Raw genomic sequence first — 16,399 nt, forward strand, 5'->3', positions numbered from 1 at the left:
GATAACTCAAAGCTTACACTTTACAGCCCCATATAATTCTCTATTTACCACACAGTATCGATAGCTGGAGTGACGGTGTGCGGATCATGAACGAATTGGCCAATATACTACATATGCAAGGATACTTTACCTATTTAACGTAAGTACTATAACACCTCAACAGATATAAAATTAAAATTATATGCATGCGACCCCTCTTACAGCGTTCAACCGCACGAAGTCTCTTTCCGGGTGGACTCAAACAACCCGGAGCACAAAACCGCCGCTGACATAGCGCGCGCCATCAACGACAATCGCGGCGTAAAAAATAACATACTACGACGTCTGGGCTTCACCGTACTACACGCGGGTGTTGGCGATAAGATCAAAGACGATACAGATGGCGTTTCGTCATCGCGCATTGAGCTCGCCGAACAAGGACCCGATGTAACGCATATAATGGCATATATGTTCGCCGGTGCCGGCGCTGCTGCTGTGATTGTGATCTTCATAACACTCATATTGATAAAGCGACATGACAAAAAACGGGACAAGTTGGGTGGTTTGCAATCGGGCGTCGGCGGCGCAGAGAGTTGCAGCAAAGACTATCAGGATCTGTGCCGTGCACGTATGGCCGGCAAAGGAAGTGCTCCCGAACCGGTGGCAAGTGGTCGCATAACATCACTAAGCAAAGAAAACGATCGACCGCCATCGTCCCGCTCCAGCACTTCATCGTGGAGTGAGGAACCGGCACTAACGAATATGGATATCTCTACTGGGCATATGGTTTTGGTGAGTTGATGCGAATACTATGTCTATTTTTATACAATATTTACTCTATATTTTAACGACTTAGTCTTACATGGAGGATCATTTGCGTAATAAGGGCCGCCTTCAACGGGAATGGGAGGCTTTGTGCCGTTATGAAGCTGAGCCGAGTGCACGCGATGCCGCACAACAACCGCAGTGCGCTAATTTGAACAGACCAAGTGCTCCATTACCCTATGATCACTCGCGTGTGGTACTCAATCACTTGGCCAACGCTGAAGGTTTAGATTACATCAATGCTTCGACAATTGTGAGTATCAGTTGCGAGAAATAATTTTTATTTTCCTAACCTCACTCCACTAAATAAATACCCAAAATCACCGGGAGCAGAATATTTAAACTGTCTACCAGATCTACATGTATTTGATCTTCTCTAAATCCTTTCAGACCGATCACGATCCACGCGCACCGGCCTATGTCGCCGCTCAAGGACCATTACCAACGACCCTGGCACATTTCTGGCAAATGATTTGGGAACAAGGTGCTGTTGTTATTGTTTCGCTGTGTCGCTTACAAGAGAATGGTGAAATTGCTTGTGCACGCTATTGGCCGGAAGAGGGTGCCGAGGTTTATCACATCTACGAGGTGAGTGCGAAATTAGTATGTTAAGAGCTTAATTATAAGCTCAAAATATTCTTTTAGGTTCACTTGGTCAGCGAGCACATTTGGTGTGATGATTACTTAGTACGCTCTTTCTACTTGAAAAATTTGCGGACCAGCGAAACACGAACAGTGACACAATTCCATTTCCTCTCTTGGCCACAAGGTGGGGTACCGGCGCAAGCTAAGGCCTTATTGGACTTCCGAAGGTAAGAGATTTACTTAGAAATAAGAAGAAGTAGATTTAAATGTGAAGTTAAAGATAGAGACAAGGATCATGATAGAGATAGAGATAGAGATAGAGATAGAGATAGAGATAAAGATAGAGATAGAGATAGAGATAGAAATGGAGATGGAGATGAAGAAAAGTAGATATAGAGACGGACAATGAAGAAAAATCAGAAGTAGCGGGATAAATTATGGCGAATAAATGGAAAAATAAGATTTTAACAACTAAATTTCATTTCTTTAAAAAAATTTCTTACAGAAAAGTGAACAAGTCCTATCGCGGCCGCTCCTGCCCCATTGTGGTGCATGGCAGCGCCGGCGCCGGTCGCACTGGCGCCTACATACTGCTCGATCTCGTGTTGGGACGCATGAATAAGGGAGCACGTGAAATCGATATCGCCGCCACATTGGAACACTTGCGCGATCAACGTGCTGGCCTCGTTGCCACACGGCAACAATTCGAGTTCGTGTTAATGGCAGTAGCCGAAGAGGTGCATGCAATTCTTAAAGCGCTACCGGCAAATCAATCGAATGAGAAACGTGAATTGGAGGCCAAAGAACCGACAACAGGCACACTGATGGAGGAGGAAACGGGCAGTGAAGAGATTGTGGCAACAACATCCAAAGCGACGAAAGAGAGCGCTGTCAAGCCAACAACAGCGGCAGCAACAGCACCAACAGCTGGCGCAAAAGAGAAGGGCGAACAACAGCAGCAAAAGAATGGCAGTGGTGAAAAAGATCGCGAAAAGGGCGGCAAAGCGGAGCTTAAGGAGTCGAAGGCAGCACCAGCAACGCCAGCAAAAACGGCAACAACAACAGCAGCGGTAAAGAAAAAGTAAACGCGCTAAACGGCGGCGGTTTGTGTGTTGAGGACCGCGCGCATATTGCAAGCGCGGCGGAGTGGTTGTTTATTTATGCTAATTTTGTTTTGACACTGAGAAGTGTGTTAATTACTTTGAAGGCAGCGATTATAATGTTATGGTTTATATGTATACTAAAAGTTAGTATTATACTTTTCGTAAGTACAGTTAATTTACTGGTGCGTAGTATGCTGGCGTGTTCGAAACGGGCTAAATTTGGTTGGCTAGAAGCAAGATTTTTTTTCTTTTGATCTTTTAAGCTATCGATTGTTTTTTTTTTAATTCTATATAAAATACAATTATATTGTTAAATTGTTTCCGTAAATTGTGCGCAAAACAAGTTATTTGCAAATTAAATTAAATTTAATTAATAATAAAAGTATACACACGCAACACTTGAGTTCAGCATGTCGCGCAGACGCTTTATTTTGCTTTCCGATTAATGCGTCGCCGCTTCAACAAATCATTACAATCCAGCCCATTGAAGCGGTACGTCTTATGCAAGTAAATGGCGCATGCGTGGCAGCCACACTGAACAATACACACACATAAACTCACTTAAATATATATACAAGCTTAATTAAAGACATAATAAAATGCGTTTAGATTTAGACCGCAAACAACCAACCATAAACAATTATTTATTAAATATTAAGCAAATACAAATATTGTTAAACATATGTAAAATTATCATACAATTACAAAAAATTATAAATGTTTATTTGCGAAATGGAAGAAAAAAAAAAAACAAACTCAAAATGAATAATTAATTATATATATATATCTGAGTATATGCTATTGAGCAAAAAATAACTGTATTATTGATGTGCATGATCAACTCTTTGAAATAACCGCATATATATGTACAACAAATGCACTTACAACTACAAAAACAGTTTTTTGCATCCTGCATCCCTTGTATCAACAACACCACTGCAAACTTCAATTCATTTCCGTAAGCAAATAATTTTAATGAGTATTTATACACAAAAATTCTTTTAAATGTTAACTCTAACTACAATAACAACATACATGTCTACGTGTTATTTGTAAATTTCTAACAAAAAAAAACATTTTTTTTGTGATGTGCAAAATATTTGAAAAACTATACACATGCACCTAAAAGGTATTTACTACAAATATATATATGTTTCAATGTCTTCTCAATACGATAAATACATATATACATATAACAAATGTCATACATATATCAGTGTAATGTGTACCTTACTACATACAAAAACAAATATCAAAACTATTCAAATATTTATGTGCAAAAACAAATATTTACAATGTATTAACTTTAAACGCATATTTACATATATTTAAAGAAATCTTATATATGCATATAAATACATATTTACAAAACACTCCAATATTATGTATGTATAATTGAAAATACCACATCAGATGCATTCCGAGCTAAAGTTGTTATGTGAAATATATTTTTACTTTAATTATTTATGTGTATATACATATATGTACATATTTTAACTAAATATATAACTAACTTAAAATACTTTTGATGTAATGGAAGCTTTCAAGCACAAAAGCAAAATCATAGCTAACTGTAAAATCACAAATTAGCACAAGAGCTTATAATAAAGAAAAACACATACAATTTTACAAGCCAACAAGTGAAAGCTTTTATCAAAAATTTATTACAAGAAAAAAATTTAACAAGTTTAACGTTACAAGCACTAGCTTTATATGTAACTTGATAAGTAAATGTGAGCACTTGATTTTGTGAATTTTAGCAAAAACTGTGTTAGCTTTCACATATATTTTGCGAGCTTTCACTGGAAGCATCATGCTTTCACAGAAAAAAGTAAGTTTGCACTGTTAGCACACCAAAAAAAGTTTACGTGCAAAAAAATTAAGCTTTCACTAACAACTTGGAGCTTTCACACGCAAATTGTAGCATGCGCACTCAATATTGAAGCCTTCGCACGTAAATTAGAACTTTCGCACGCAAAGTTTTACATTAATCTGCAGCTATCGCATGCAAGTTAGAGCTTTCACACGCAAGTTGAAGCTTTCACTTAAACAATAAAAGCTTTTACACGCATATTGGAGCTTTCACTAACATTTTTAAAGCTTCAAGGAAAACATGTTGAGCTTTCACGCATTAAATAGAGCGTTCGGCACCCATAATGTGCTTTCATTTGTTAAAAGAAAAAAACAACTTAAAACTTTTAAATATTTATAGTATGAATGTTGATTTATTATGTACACCTGCGTCGTGCTTAAAAGCTTAACCACTTATGTGTAAATGATTTCTGTGTTTCCATATATAATATAATATATAAATATACTTTACACATATACATGGAATAGGTGCACATACTGGCATAACACGTCAAATCACGAACTCTTTAATGAAAAATCAAGAACCACCATTTTCGGAAGCTACGTTGCACACACAAACACCCTTCAAAATTTCATTATTTGCAAAATTTCTATATAATACAATTTTACTTAACTTTTCTACGAGGGCAGCTAAAAATTGTAGAATTTTGCAAATTCGTTATTTTGAAGTGCTTAAAAAGCATTGAAGCACAAGCTTTTATTATTGAAAAAAGCACAATGAAAAAAAACTAATATCAAATATAAAAAATGCACAAAAGCAAACAAGAGCTTAGAGCAAACTTGTTGCATAGAAATGCAATTTAAAATATTACAAAAAAATATTTGAAATATTATAACGCAAAAATAAAAAATGTCACTTTTTAAAGCACAATTTGTTAGAATCACTAAAGATCTAATACTTACCAGTACCACTATGTCAATTGAGAACACACAACATTATAATTGTTAGTGATTTTCATTGGCATAGATTGGCATGGAAATGAGATTTCGTATGTATGTGAAAGCTTTCAGCAAGCTTTCATATTTCCGCAAAAGAAAAATGTTAAAGCGCACAATAGAAAGTAACTAAAAAGTGAAATGAAGTGTGAAGAAAAAAGAATTGCTATGAAAGCACAAAAAGCTTTTGGACAGTTATTTTAAAGTTCATGAATTTGGAGGCAATGTTAAGATTACAAAGTCTTAAAACGCACACAATTTTTTTAGAAAATACGAAAACAGCAGTCATACATAGCAAAAGTAACACGAGATAAACACTTTCATCAACGACAATGATAAGCAAACTAATGTTAAAAATTTAATATATTTTTAAAAGTTTCTATACATAAATGGACATCTAACACATACCCATTTTTAGTAAAGGATACTATATTCAATTACTACTATTTTATAGTTTTAAATGCAAATATTTCATAAAAAAAGTTAATTTTCGTCAGTTTTGTTTCATTTATTACATATTTGTTCGTGCAAATTTTGGTTTTTGACGCTTATTTTAGAAAAATGACATTCATAACGCAGAAACTACTACATTTTTAGTAATATTTTACATATAGTACAAATGTATTTGCGCTTAGCGTCTTCGCGGAATTTGGTTAATAAGAGCACCATACATTTTAAGACGCGCATAACTTGTGTTTGAGGCTTCAAGCGAAGTAAAAGTAATTTTTTTAGATTGTGTACAGTTATTTTTCAATAGTTTTGGAACACATAGAAACAAATGTAATACAATCATCTTATACTTCCATATAAATCTCTCAGTAACACACATAACAATGGTACAAAATACAACACACCTCATACACTGCACAACCGAAGTTGCTGTCGCTGGCTATGAAAACTTGCGGAATGTGCAGAGTTTTGCAAGTTTAAAGCTTTGCTGACAGCAAATACCACAACACAACGCAAATCATATACACAAATATTAAAAACAAAAAAAAAAATTTAAGCAAGTAATTGAAGAAGTCAAAAACTAGAATAAATGAAGAAAACAAGTTTATAAAAAAAAGTAATGAGTGGTAGAGACAAAGTGACGGCGAAATGTTGTTTGAAGGCTAATAATTATGAAATAGTACAAAACACAACAAGAAAAATTGTTTAAAATTAATTAAAGGAAAGGCACACCAACAGTGTGTAAAAAAGGAAATTTTGTTAACAAAAAATATATGATTTTTTTTTATTATGAATAGTTATATTCAATACGACCTTTAACAGTTCAAGTTCAATTGGCAAGTTGGAGATAAAATTAAATTCAGTTCCGCGCAAATCTACTAAGACAACAAAAAAATAGTGAAATTGAAATAGTGAAATTTCAGTGAAAATCAGAAAAGTGTTTTAAATTTTTTTTTCCAAAGTTCTATGCATACATACAATATTTATATACAGAAATAGCAAAATTTATGTATTTCCAATAATTTTAAAACCACAAAATTGCAGTTTTGATTGAAAACATAAACAATGTATGAAAACACTGAAATGGAAATTTCATGAAATACACAGAAATTACTAAATAAAGTGAAATTTCACGAAAAATAAAATCACATCGTGGCATAACATTTATAAATATGCAGCATAGTTGAAGATTACGCATAAAAAAAAAACTAAAAAAATTTAATTATTAAAAAGTTGAAAAATTCTCACGTTAAAATAAAATTTAAATAAATTATTCAAATGTTATGCTATCAATGGCGACATAAAGTAAAATGTAGTTTGCATATTAGTCAAAACTAATAAATATATATTAACGTTCTCGAAAATTGTTACTAATCATTAGCACAAAAGTTAAAAGAATTAAATATAAATATAACTATATACAAATATATACAGGTAAAAAGTTCGTTAAATTTATGCGCAAAAACATGTTTGAAAACAGAATTTAAAAATCATGCATAACTATATATATATATAATTGAAAAAAAAATACATATATATATATATACTATAGAGAACTTACGCTCTACTAAGCTTAAGCATTAACTGACTTAAACTTACTTTTCCTAAGTTGTAAAGCATTTTTGAGTTCTCACTTGTTTCAGTTTGAGTTTTTTTTTTGCGAGAAACTCAAACAACAAAAACATTACACTTGAAAACACAATAAAAGCAAAAATACACAAGTTTTTTCGCAAACAAACTATTTATATAAAACAATATTACAATAACTGTGGCGATCTCGAAACACCATCACCAACTGAGATCGCAAAAAATAATTAATTAATTAATTAATAAAAAAAGAAAAATGTGGTAGAAATAAAATTAAGTTATTTCAATAAAAAGAAAAAACATTAAATATATAAAAATAATGCAAACATACATATATGCTATGTAATGCAAAATATTCAGCGTTTATAGCAAGCATCAAAACAGAATTTTCACAAAATTTCAATGTCGTTTCATGAAACGTTGAAAGTTCATAAATTGTAAAAAATTAAATTCTCAAACAATATATATATAAAAAATATCAAAAGCATATTTAGTAGTGAAATCAGCAGAATTTTTCAAAACATGCATTAATAAACATAAACATGAAAAATATAAAAAATAAAAATTTATATATGTAAATATGCATAAAAATGTTAAATACATATATACAGTATATATATATAATTCAAAAGTATACGTACATAAGTTTCATCAATTCAATTGATTGTTGTAATTATTAACAATTAATAATGCTGTAATTCAGACATAATTCGCAAAATGAAAGCGAAGTTCGATTTTTGAGCGCCAAAACTGCAAGCAAGAAAAAGAAGCATATATTTAGTAGCAAGAAGAAAGTCAAATAAAACTCAAAACTATTGAGCATAATAGTAACATAATTAATTAATTAATATTTACATACATACACAAACATAACCATACTTTGCATTACAAAAAAAAAAAAATTACAAAAAGTAATGCAGAAGCTTTTATGTTCAAATTTTCAGATTTCTTTTAAGCTGCATACATTTTCATGATGGTGTAAATTTAAAAAAAAGCATATATATACCTAAAATACAGCAAATTATAAACACTGAAAGAATTTTAAAATTAAAAACTTGTGCGAAGAAAAAGCTTATGAATGCGCTAAACCTTTTTCAAGCTTTTTTGAAACTTTATCGAAACTTATAAAGCGCAAACCAACTGAGCTTTCCATAAATAAAAGAGCAGTAAATGAGAATATACAGAAAAATTATTTCAATAAAAAAACTCAAACACTTTCGAAAAGCTTTTAAAAACTACAGTCAAAACAACTTAAAACGATACGAAGCTGTCAAATAAATAAAACCTCTAAACAATAACAACTGTTCTAAAGGGCTTTCGGAAGCTGCGAAATATTACGCAACTAAACCTTCGACGATGATTAAAAACGCAAAAACAGGAAAGCTTTTCAAAATATAGCTTGAAGCCATAATGACTCAAATGCAAAAGTCAGCAATTTAGCTCGAGAGTCCAACGCGCTTAACAAAAGGAAGCCAAACAAAAAAAGTTAAACTTTCGACAAAAATAAAGCTTTCTCACAAAAACACCTCCATCTTCAAAAGGAAAGCATTACAAAAGCAGTGTTATAAAGTAAAGAACCAAATCATAAGTTTAACTGCAAGGACTCTATCAACTGGTTAGTTGAAAATTTTCAAAACAGAAACTGCAAAAAGCTCCTAAAAACTGAAAGCTCTGTAGCAACTTAAAAATTATTCAAGTGAGCAACACTGAACAGCAAAAAACGTTCCAAAGCTTCAACTTAAGCATACTTCACACCGAAACTTAACTTTCTCTAAAAGCACAAATCAAATTGGAGCGCTTTATCTAGTTTTTCTCATATAAAAAAGATTTACTCTAAAAACAAAAGCTTTGTGGAACTTGCGCACAATATTTTATGGCGCAAATTATACTTTAGAGAGCAGCTATAGATGACTTTAAGACGGGGTTTCAACAAATGGATATCACCGAAAAAGCAGGAGCGCAGTTTTGAACAGGAGGATTGTATAAAACGAAGAAAATAACACGAAAAATAGAGCGAAAACTATATATACAACAAAGAAAAACAGTAACAAAGCAAACCAAAACAAATAATTTATAAACTTCTACCTCGATGGATGGCGGTGAGCGGAGAGTGGGAGAGCGAATAAAGTTGTGAGAAGTAGACAAGATATGGTATTATAAGTTCCTAAAAAATACACAAATTATGACGAAATCGGACAGTGGACCAACGAGCGGGGTAACGAACTAAATAAAAATACAGTTATGAACTACCGAGACTATAAACTAGTACATAAAACTGACCCTACACTCCAGTGACGAGCGGGCGGGTGTTCAGCAGGTGACATAGTACAAAAACAAATATATTTAATTAAAAAATTCGAAAACCAAAAAAAATATAGTTTTAAGCCAGAGATGACGCAAAACAGCGATCAAGGAAAAGTGCAAAAAGAAAAACTCAATTAGAAATGGTACCGGGGGTAATTGATGTATGAGAGGTGTGGTAGTAATGTGAAGATATAAGAGACAGCTGGAGCAGGAAGTCTGAAGTCTGTTAAACGAAAGTGTGGACAACCAACAAAGACGAAGCTAACAAACAACAAACAAAACCAACTTCTTTAAAGCACATAAACTGACTTTCCGACAGCTACAACAAAACAAAAAAAAAACGGTTTCTGTAGAGTTGAGCTTTAAGGTGCAGAGAGAGAGCGAGAGGGATAGAGTTGATACTAAAGCACAGTGCGAGAGTGTCGTGCGTTAAAGCGAGCAGTGAGAACCTAATTGAAGTTATAGCTAGCTACTTTTTAAGGTATAGAACGCCTACTTTTCGACAAAATAAAACTTTCTAGTGGAAAAAACGTATATTATTGAAAAACTAACAATTTTTACTATACTATGTTTCAAATTAAAAAAATTAAAGGCAAAATTATAAAACTATATATGGATGTAACGTATATATATGTATGAGTCTAAAATATCAAAAATTATAAATAAATTAATAAATATATGTGTAGATGTGATGAAAAACAATTATTATTTGAAAAATATAAAATATACATAAACTATATATATATACATATATTAAATAATTTATCAAGCAAACAAAATGACGTTCAACAATTGTTAAAAGCTTACATGTGTAGTAAATAATTATTAAGCATTTAATAAATATATTTTATTTCAATTATATGTAGTAAATATTGTTGTTGTAACTAAAGTGGACATTTTTGAAAAATTAATAAAAATTATTTAAGGAGAAGTTTTACGAAGAAAAGACGAGCAAGTGGAGCGGATGAGGAGAAAATATATATAGATACTAGATACAGACATCACTACATACAAAGAGTCACATATGGCATGAAAATTCATATATACACTTTAAACAAGATTACACAGTGTGACAAAAAAATAGCAGACACAGAACATACTCACAGTACCCCAAATTAAATTTGCAGCAAAAACGTGCTTATATGAATACATCCAACAACACTTATATGAAAAAAAATATTTTTAGACACATAACAGTCTAAAAATAAAAAAAATAAATAAAGGCTTTCATGCATTTTTGGTGTAACTACTGGTGACGGAAATATGAAAAATAAAAAATATTTAATAAAAAATTTAAAATTATAAAAATATTAAGAAAACTGCTGGATTTTACAAGCTACACTTGTTCCAGCAAGCAAATATAGCAAAATATATATAGACTTAAAATATGTCAACTATTACAAAATATTACTATATATGTATTGTAATTAAAGCAAAAAATAAAATAAAATAAATTATATATGTATATGTATACGAAAATCCAATGTTAAATATATATGTACATGTTAAAAAAAAATTTGAAAAAAAAAATTGTTTTAAATAAATATGAACAAGAAAAACTATACTGGCTGAGTGCAGAGTTTGCGTGAGAGACAAACTAAGAAATGAGTACAATTTATATAATATAATATATATAAAGATCATGCTGATGAAATGGTAGCTGACAGTGACAAGAGTATACACACTTAACATGCCACAAACAAATCACAAAAACAATTAAACAAACATACTTAACATACATACCTACGAAAAGATTTTTTGCGATAATAAATATATACAAAATTTATCGCATATTAGATTAAAAAAAAGTATTAAAAATAAAAATGGAAACAAAAACAAAAAACAAAACGAAATATAATAATAATAAAGGAAGGAAGCTGAAAAAAGAGTTGCTTAGAAGGCATGAAGGGCTAGAAAAATATTTAAAAAATATATATAAATTATAAAAAGAAAGTATATTACTAATGCATACATATAAACATATACATATATATATATAAATAAATATATATATATATAAATATTAAATAAAACACGCTAATTAAGCAGCAGAATAACATAAAATGTTTTCAATTTCAAAAAATATACTAATAATTATAATTAGACAAACAAAAACTGTGGAGAAACGGAAACAATAAAATACACTGAAAAAAAAACTAAACAATATACCATAAGCACTAAAAATACACGCGGTAGTCAACTTCTATTCCAAAATTGCAATAACAACAGTAAAAAAAGCAACAAGTCAGATTTTTTCTAAGCAAAAAAATATCTACATGGCGCTTTTTGAGGGAGGTAAACAGCATATACAACTACATACTTGCATTTAAAAGCACAATTTTCCGCAGAGAAAAGAAAACAAAAAACAACAACAATAAATATAAATAAAAATTTGCAAACACAAACAAGTAATGCTTAGGTGTGTAAATTTATAAATATGTATGTAAGAAATAGTAGAGCAAAAAATATTAAATTTTATTTTTAAATAAAAATAAGGCGCAAAACAGAAAACCAAGAAGCACAAGAGAAAATTACAGAAAATCACTAAAGCAAAAAACGAAAAAAGCACTCACTATATATTACAGCAAAAAATAAAAAAACAACAATAAAAACTTAAAAACAAAACCGACAACCGTGACGAGAGAAACAGAGTTTTTCATTGGTTGAGTGTGAGAGAAGGTAGTTAAACAGGATAAAATCAACTTAGCGTGGACACAAACCAGGCGTAGATGAGTTAATAGACAAAATAAAGACTATTTACTCAAAAGACAAACAACCTGAGTAAATGAGCAAATTATGCAAAGCGTAATAACTCGAAGGTCACGCACTATACATTTAAATAACGGCAAACGTGTACAGCTACGCGAGACAAATGAGCAAACGAGCAAACAATGTATAAATTTAACGGCACAAACGATTTCACTCAGCATAGACGCAAACTATATACTATATTGCGCTCACGTACAATTCACATAATCGCTCTCGTAACATACAACACTGAAATGAAACTGTAAAACAATCAATTATGTAAAAAACACATTGCACAGAAAGAGCTTTCTGAAAAAGCACATCACATATTTTTATGATTAAAAAGCACTTTTTAAAAAATTTAATTTTTGAATTTTAAAAGAAATTGTAGAAGGACTATTTCATTTAACAGTTGATTGCTTTCGTTTAAAGCTTAAATGCTAAGCTTTAAAAACTTTTATGTATTGCTTGCAAAAACACTGAGTTAATTCCCAATTGAGTTATTTCAATTTTTTTTTTTTATTTATTTTTTTTTTTTGTTTTTGATATTATATAATGAATTTAAAAAGTTTAATTTGTCGTGTAAAAGTCTAAAGCAGCTTTAAGATTTTTATGACTACTTTGAAAAGCACTCAAACGAAATTTATATTTATTTGTGTATATATATTTTTTTATTATTAAAGACTCTAATTTTTTATGTAAAAGTCGAAAGAAAAATATAAATTTAGTATCAAATTAACAACTTATTCACCATATCTTACGTAACATTGGGTATGTGTTAGTATTGAGTATTTTCATGGGTTTAGCAAATAAGCGACTCTTTCGATTTCTTATGCTCAAAATTAATGAGCAAGAAGTTCGTTTTTCAAATGAGTTTCAACAAACATAATCTGGTATAATTTTGTACTGTAAAAAATACACATTTAGTTAAAATATCACACTCAAAACTTTTTACTGTTCAAAAAAAAATTTTTTTGAGCGTCTAACAAGAAAAACACTCAATTCATTTTTATTTATCCAAGCACATTTATAATGACCGAGAACATTTGTTAAGCAATAGAATTTATCCCTTACACAAAAATTTTACTTAATATTCATACAACTCCACTCATACCTGCTGTTAAACATATAAAACAAAAACACTAATTTTTCCTAAACTCCAAAAACTGCACTCAAAATGAAAATTGTGTATATGTATACGGTTATTTCAAAAGCAGCAACAACAAAAGTGTCATTTCAAGTTTAATTATTAAAAAGTAAGTTGTGCAAAAATAAATGTTTAAAAAAATTTAAATAGTGGCATGAAAATTAAAAATATAAAAGTTTCAAAATTATGAATCCACAAACAATCAAGCGAAACGGCAAGCATACATTATTTTAAATCAAGCAAAATTATAAAAAATGCTAGCAAAAATTTCTTATCTAAATGTAAAAATATAATGAAATTATATATAAAAAAACTTACAAAAATTACTTGCAAAAAAGTTGTAAGTAATTAAACAAAAAAAAACAAATTAAAATTACATTACAACAATAATAGCAAGTAAAAAATACATCTTTAGAGCGGGTTTTGTATTTAAAAATTTCGTTTTCTTCCGCATAAATTTATGTCAAACTTTTCGTCCAAACTCCCCACTTTTGTGTTGCAAATTCAGCGGAAAAAATTTCACAAGCGAAAATGCTAATATTTGTCGTAGAAACTAAGAAAACTATATTAAATACATAGCAGAGTTTTTCGACAACAGTCAAGCAATTAGCAAAACGCAAAAATTAAAATCTATGTACTTAAATGTCAACAACTTTGAAGCCAATTTTTTAATAAAACATTAAAAAGAAAACTTAAAAAATCCAATTTTCAAGAAGAGATATGCGAACAGAAGCTATCAATATTACAAAAAAAAAAAATAAATAAAAATACTCTTAATACATATGTGTATGTATATCTATTATATGTATATTGTAAATGTATGTATTTATTATTAAACTGAAACCAAAAAAAACTGCAAAACTTCAATTATATTTGTGCAATTGTTAATTTTCTAATTCAAGCATATAGCTACACACAAACTTATTATTATTATATATATATATACATATAAAGAAATTTAAACAAAAAGCGAAAATACTTTTACTTATACTATGTATGTATATGTACAAAATATATATATATCCATATAAATATGTATGTATATTATATGAATAATCCAAAGTGTATATTTATGCATATGCAGCAAATGAAAAAAAAAAAACAAAAAACTTGCACTCTTCTTTCTTTCAACATATATACATATGTACGTAATTAAACGCTCGATACTTGAGTACTTCTGTCCATACTAAAAAATAATGCAAACTTGTTTACTCGATACAATTTTGTTAACGATTTTGTTGTCATTTATTATTTGATGTCTCGCACTTTTCTTACATTTTTACTAATTTCGATATATTTGAAGTAAAGCTTAAAAATAATGATTATGAAGGAATGGAAAAGACTTGAAGAAAACAAAAACAAAACAAAAAAAACAAAAGAACTAAAAAAAAACACATAAAAAATATCTCTTTCTGTGCATTCTTTATGAAATTTTTTTCTTTACTCGGAAGGAATTGCAAAAGTAAGGTGGTTATAATAATTAGCGCACAGTTATAATATACACGTAAGTATTCAAATTTCGCGGAATTGGCGGCTAGACACGAGGCAATCATTTGCCATCATGACAACGCTGAGCCTCACGCGGCAAGACCGCTTAAAAACTATTTGCGGCTAGAAGCTTTGCCTTACCCGCCTTTTTACGCAGACCTTGCCCCTTCTGAACATCATTTGTTTCGGTCATTCCAAAACGCCTTCACTGAAATACGGTTGACATCAGAACAAAGTATCAAAAATAGGCTTGTTCAATTCTTGGCCGCCAAGCAAGGCACAGTTCTTTTGGGATGGAATCCTTTATACTTAATACTATGAATAATATCCTTGTACATGTTTTACTCTAATTCCTGGCACAGCACTTTAAGTAAAAACTCGTATCTCACCTACTAGTTCAGAAAATTATTCCTAAACGATATTTATTTAATGAAAGAAGTCTTTATACAATTAAAATTAAAGAAGTCTTTATACTACGAGTATGTATGGGTGGTACGTTAACTACTAGCATGGAAGAAAAAAAACGAAAATTTTGAAAAAAGTTACGATTTGTTTCTGAAAATATCCCCCCATTTATCTCGATACACTTAACCCACCGATGCTACAACTTTAACGTTTTCTGGTGGCTACTTTGTAGACCTCCGTAGCAGCGATAATCTCTTCATTTGACTCAAATTTCTGTCCGCAAATTATTTTTCAAAGTGTGCAGAAACAAATCACATGGGACCAAATTTGAAGAATATCGTGGATAAGTATAATGCACCAGTTTGTAGTCTAGTTGGACCAATTTGGCAACCGTGGAGATGTGTGCTGGTGCGGTGTAATAGTTGATTATTCAACTTTATTGATCTTGTCAAATGGAGACGTTTATTCTGCAATCCGCGTAGAATCGACCCAATAATACTCACATAATAGACTATTAGTCTGATTTCGAAAATTTGGATAAAATCAGTCCACGAAAATGTATATTCTTCCCTTGTGATAGTGGCGCCATCTGACGGTTAGGCTAAGTACTCATCCAACCATCGTTTATAATACTCGATCTGTTAAAAATAAAATGTATAATTGATGAACTATATTCAAAAAGTCCAGCTATGAAATCAATCCATCCTCACCGAGCCTCAATATACCTTATACTTGTATGACGATTTTCGCCCATTTGCATAATTTCATGTCATACACTCAGTCGGAAAGACAATGTCATATAGGAATGTTTGGCTTAATTAATTTGATAGGCAATACGCGAGGCCAATCTAGGGATCACACGAGCTTAAGCTGGAAGTCAAAAGAAGTTAAGCAAGGCGAAATCGAATAACAACTTTGCCTACTTTCTAAAAAACACTATCTCAAATTCCCTCAAATTTTTTCCCTTTAA

General features: G+C 30.7%; 1 protein-coding gene and 1 long non-coding RNA gene across 4 annotated transcripts in view; one reads left to right on the forward strand and one right to left on the reverse strand.

Moving 5' to 3' along the window:
* Positions 1-8,051, reverse strand: part of LOC118681609 (uncharacterized) — a 147,495-nt gene extending 139,444 nt beyond the window's left edge. Inside the window, exon 1 of the long non-coding RNA XR_004977348.2 lies at positions 7,979-8,051. This is a non-coding gene — a long non-coding RNA (uncharacterized lncRNA). The remainder of the gene's footprint in view (positions 1-7,978) is intronic.
* Positions 1-14,957, forward strand: part of IA-2 (tyrosine phosphatase IA-2) — a 134,564-nt gene extending 119,607 nt beyond the window's left edge. For all 3 annotated transcript variants that reach the window (XM_036366842.2, XM_014247686.3, XM_070107606.1), the window contains exons 6-11: positions 56-139; positions 204-771; positions 836-1,057; positions 1,195-1,392; positions 1,450-1,616; positions 1,895-14,957. In XM_036366842.2, the coding sequence (XP_036222735.2) occupies positions 56-139; positions 204-771; positions 836-1,057; positions 1,195-1,392; positions 1,450-1,616; positions 1,895-2,474 (1,819 nt within the window). In that variant the 3' untranslated portion in view covers positions 2,475-14,957. The remainder of the gene's footprint in view (positions 1-55; positions 140-203; positions 772-835; positions 1,058-1,194; positions 1,393-1,449; positions 1,617-1,894) is intronic.
* The last annotated feature ends 1,442 nt before the right edge of the window (positions 14,958-16,399 follow it).

Source organism: Bactrocera oleae, chromosome 3 (assembly GCF_042242935.1).
Source record: "Bactrocera oleae isolate idBacOlea1 chromosome 3, idBacOlea1, whole genome shotgun sequence".
NCBI classification, from domain to species: Eukaryota; Metazoa; Arthropoda; class Insecta; order Diptera; family Tephritidae; genus Bactrocera; species Bactrocera oleae.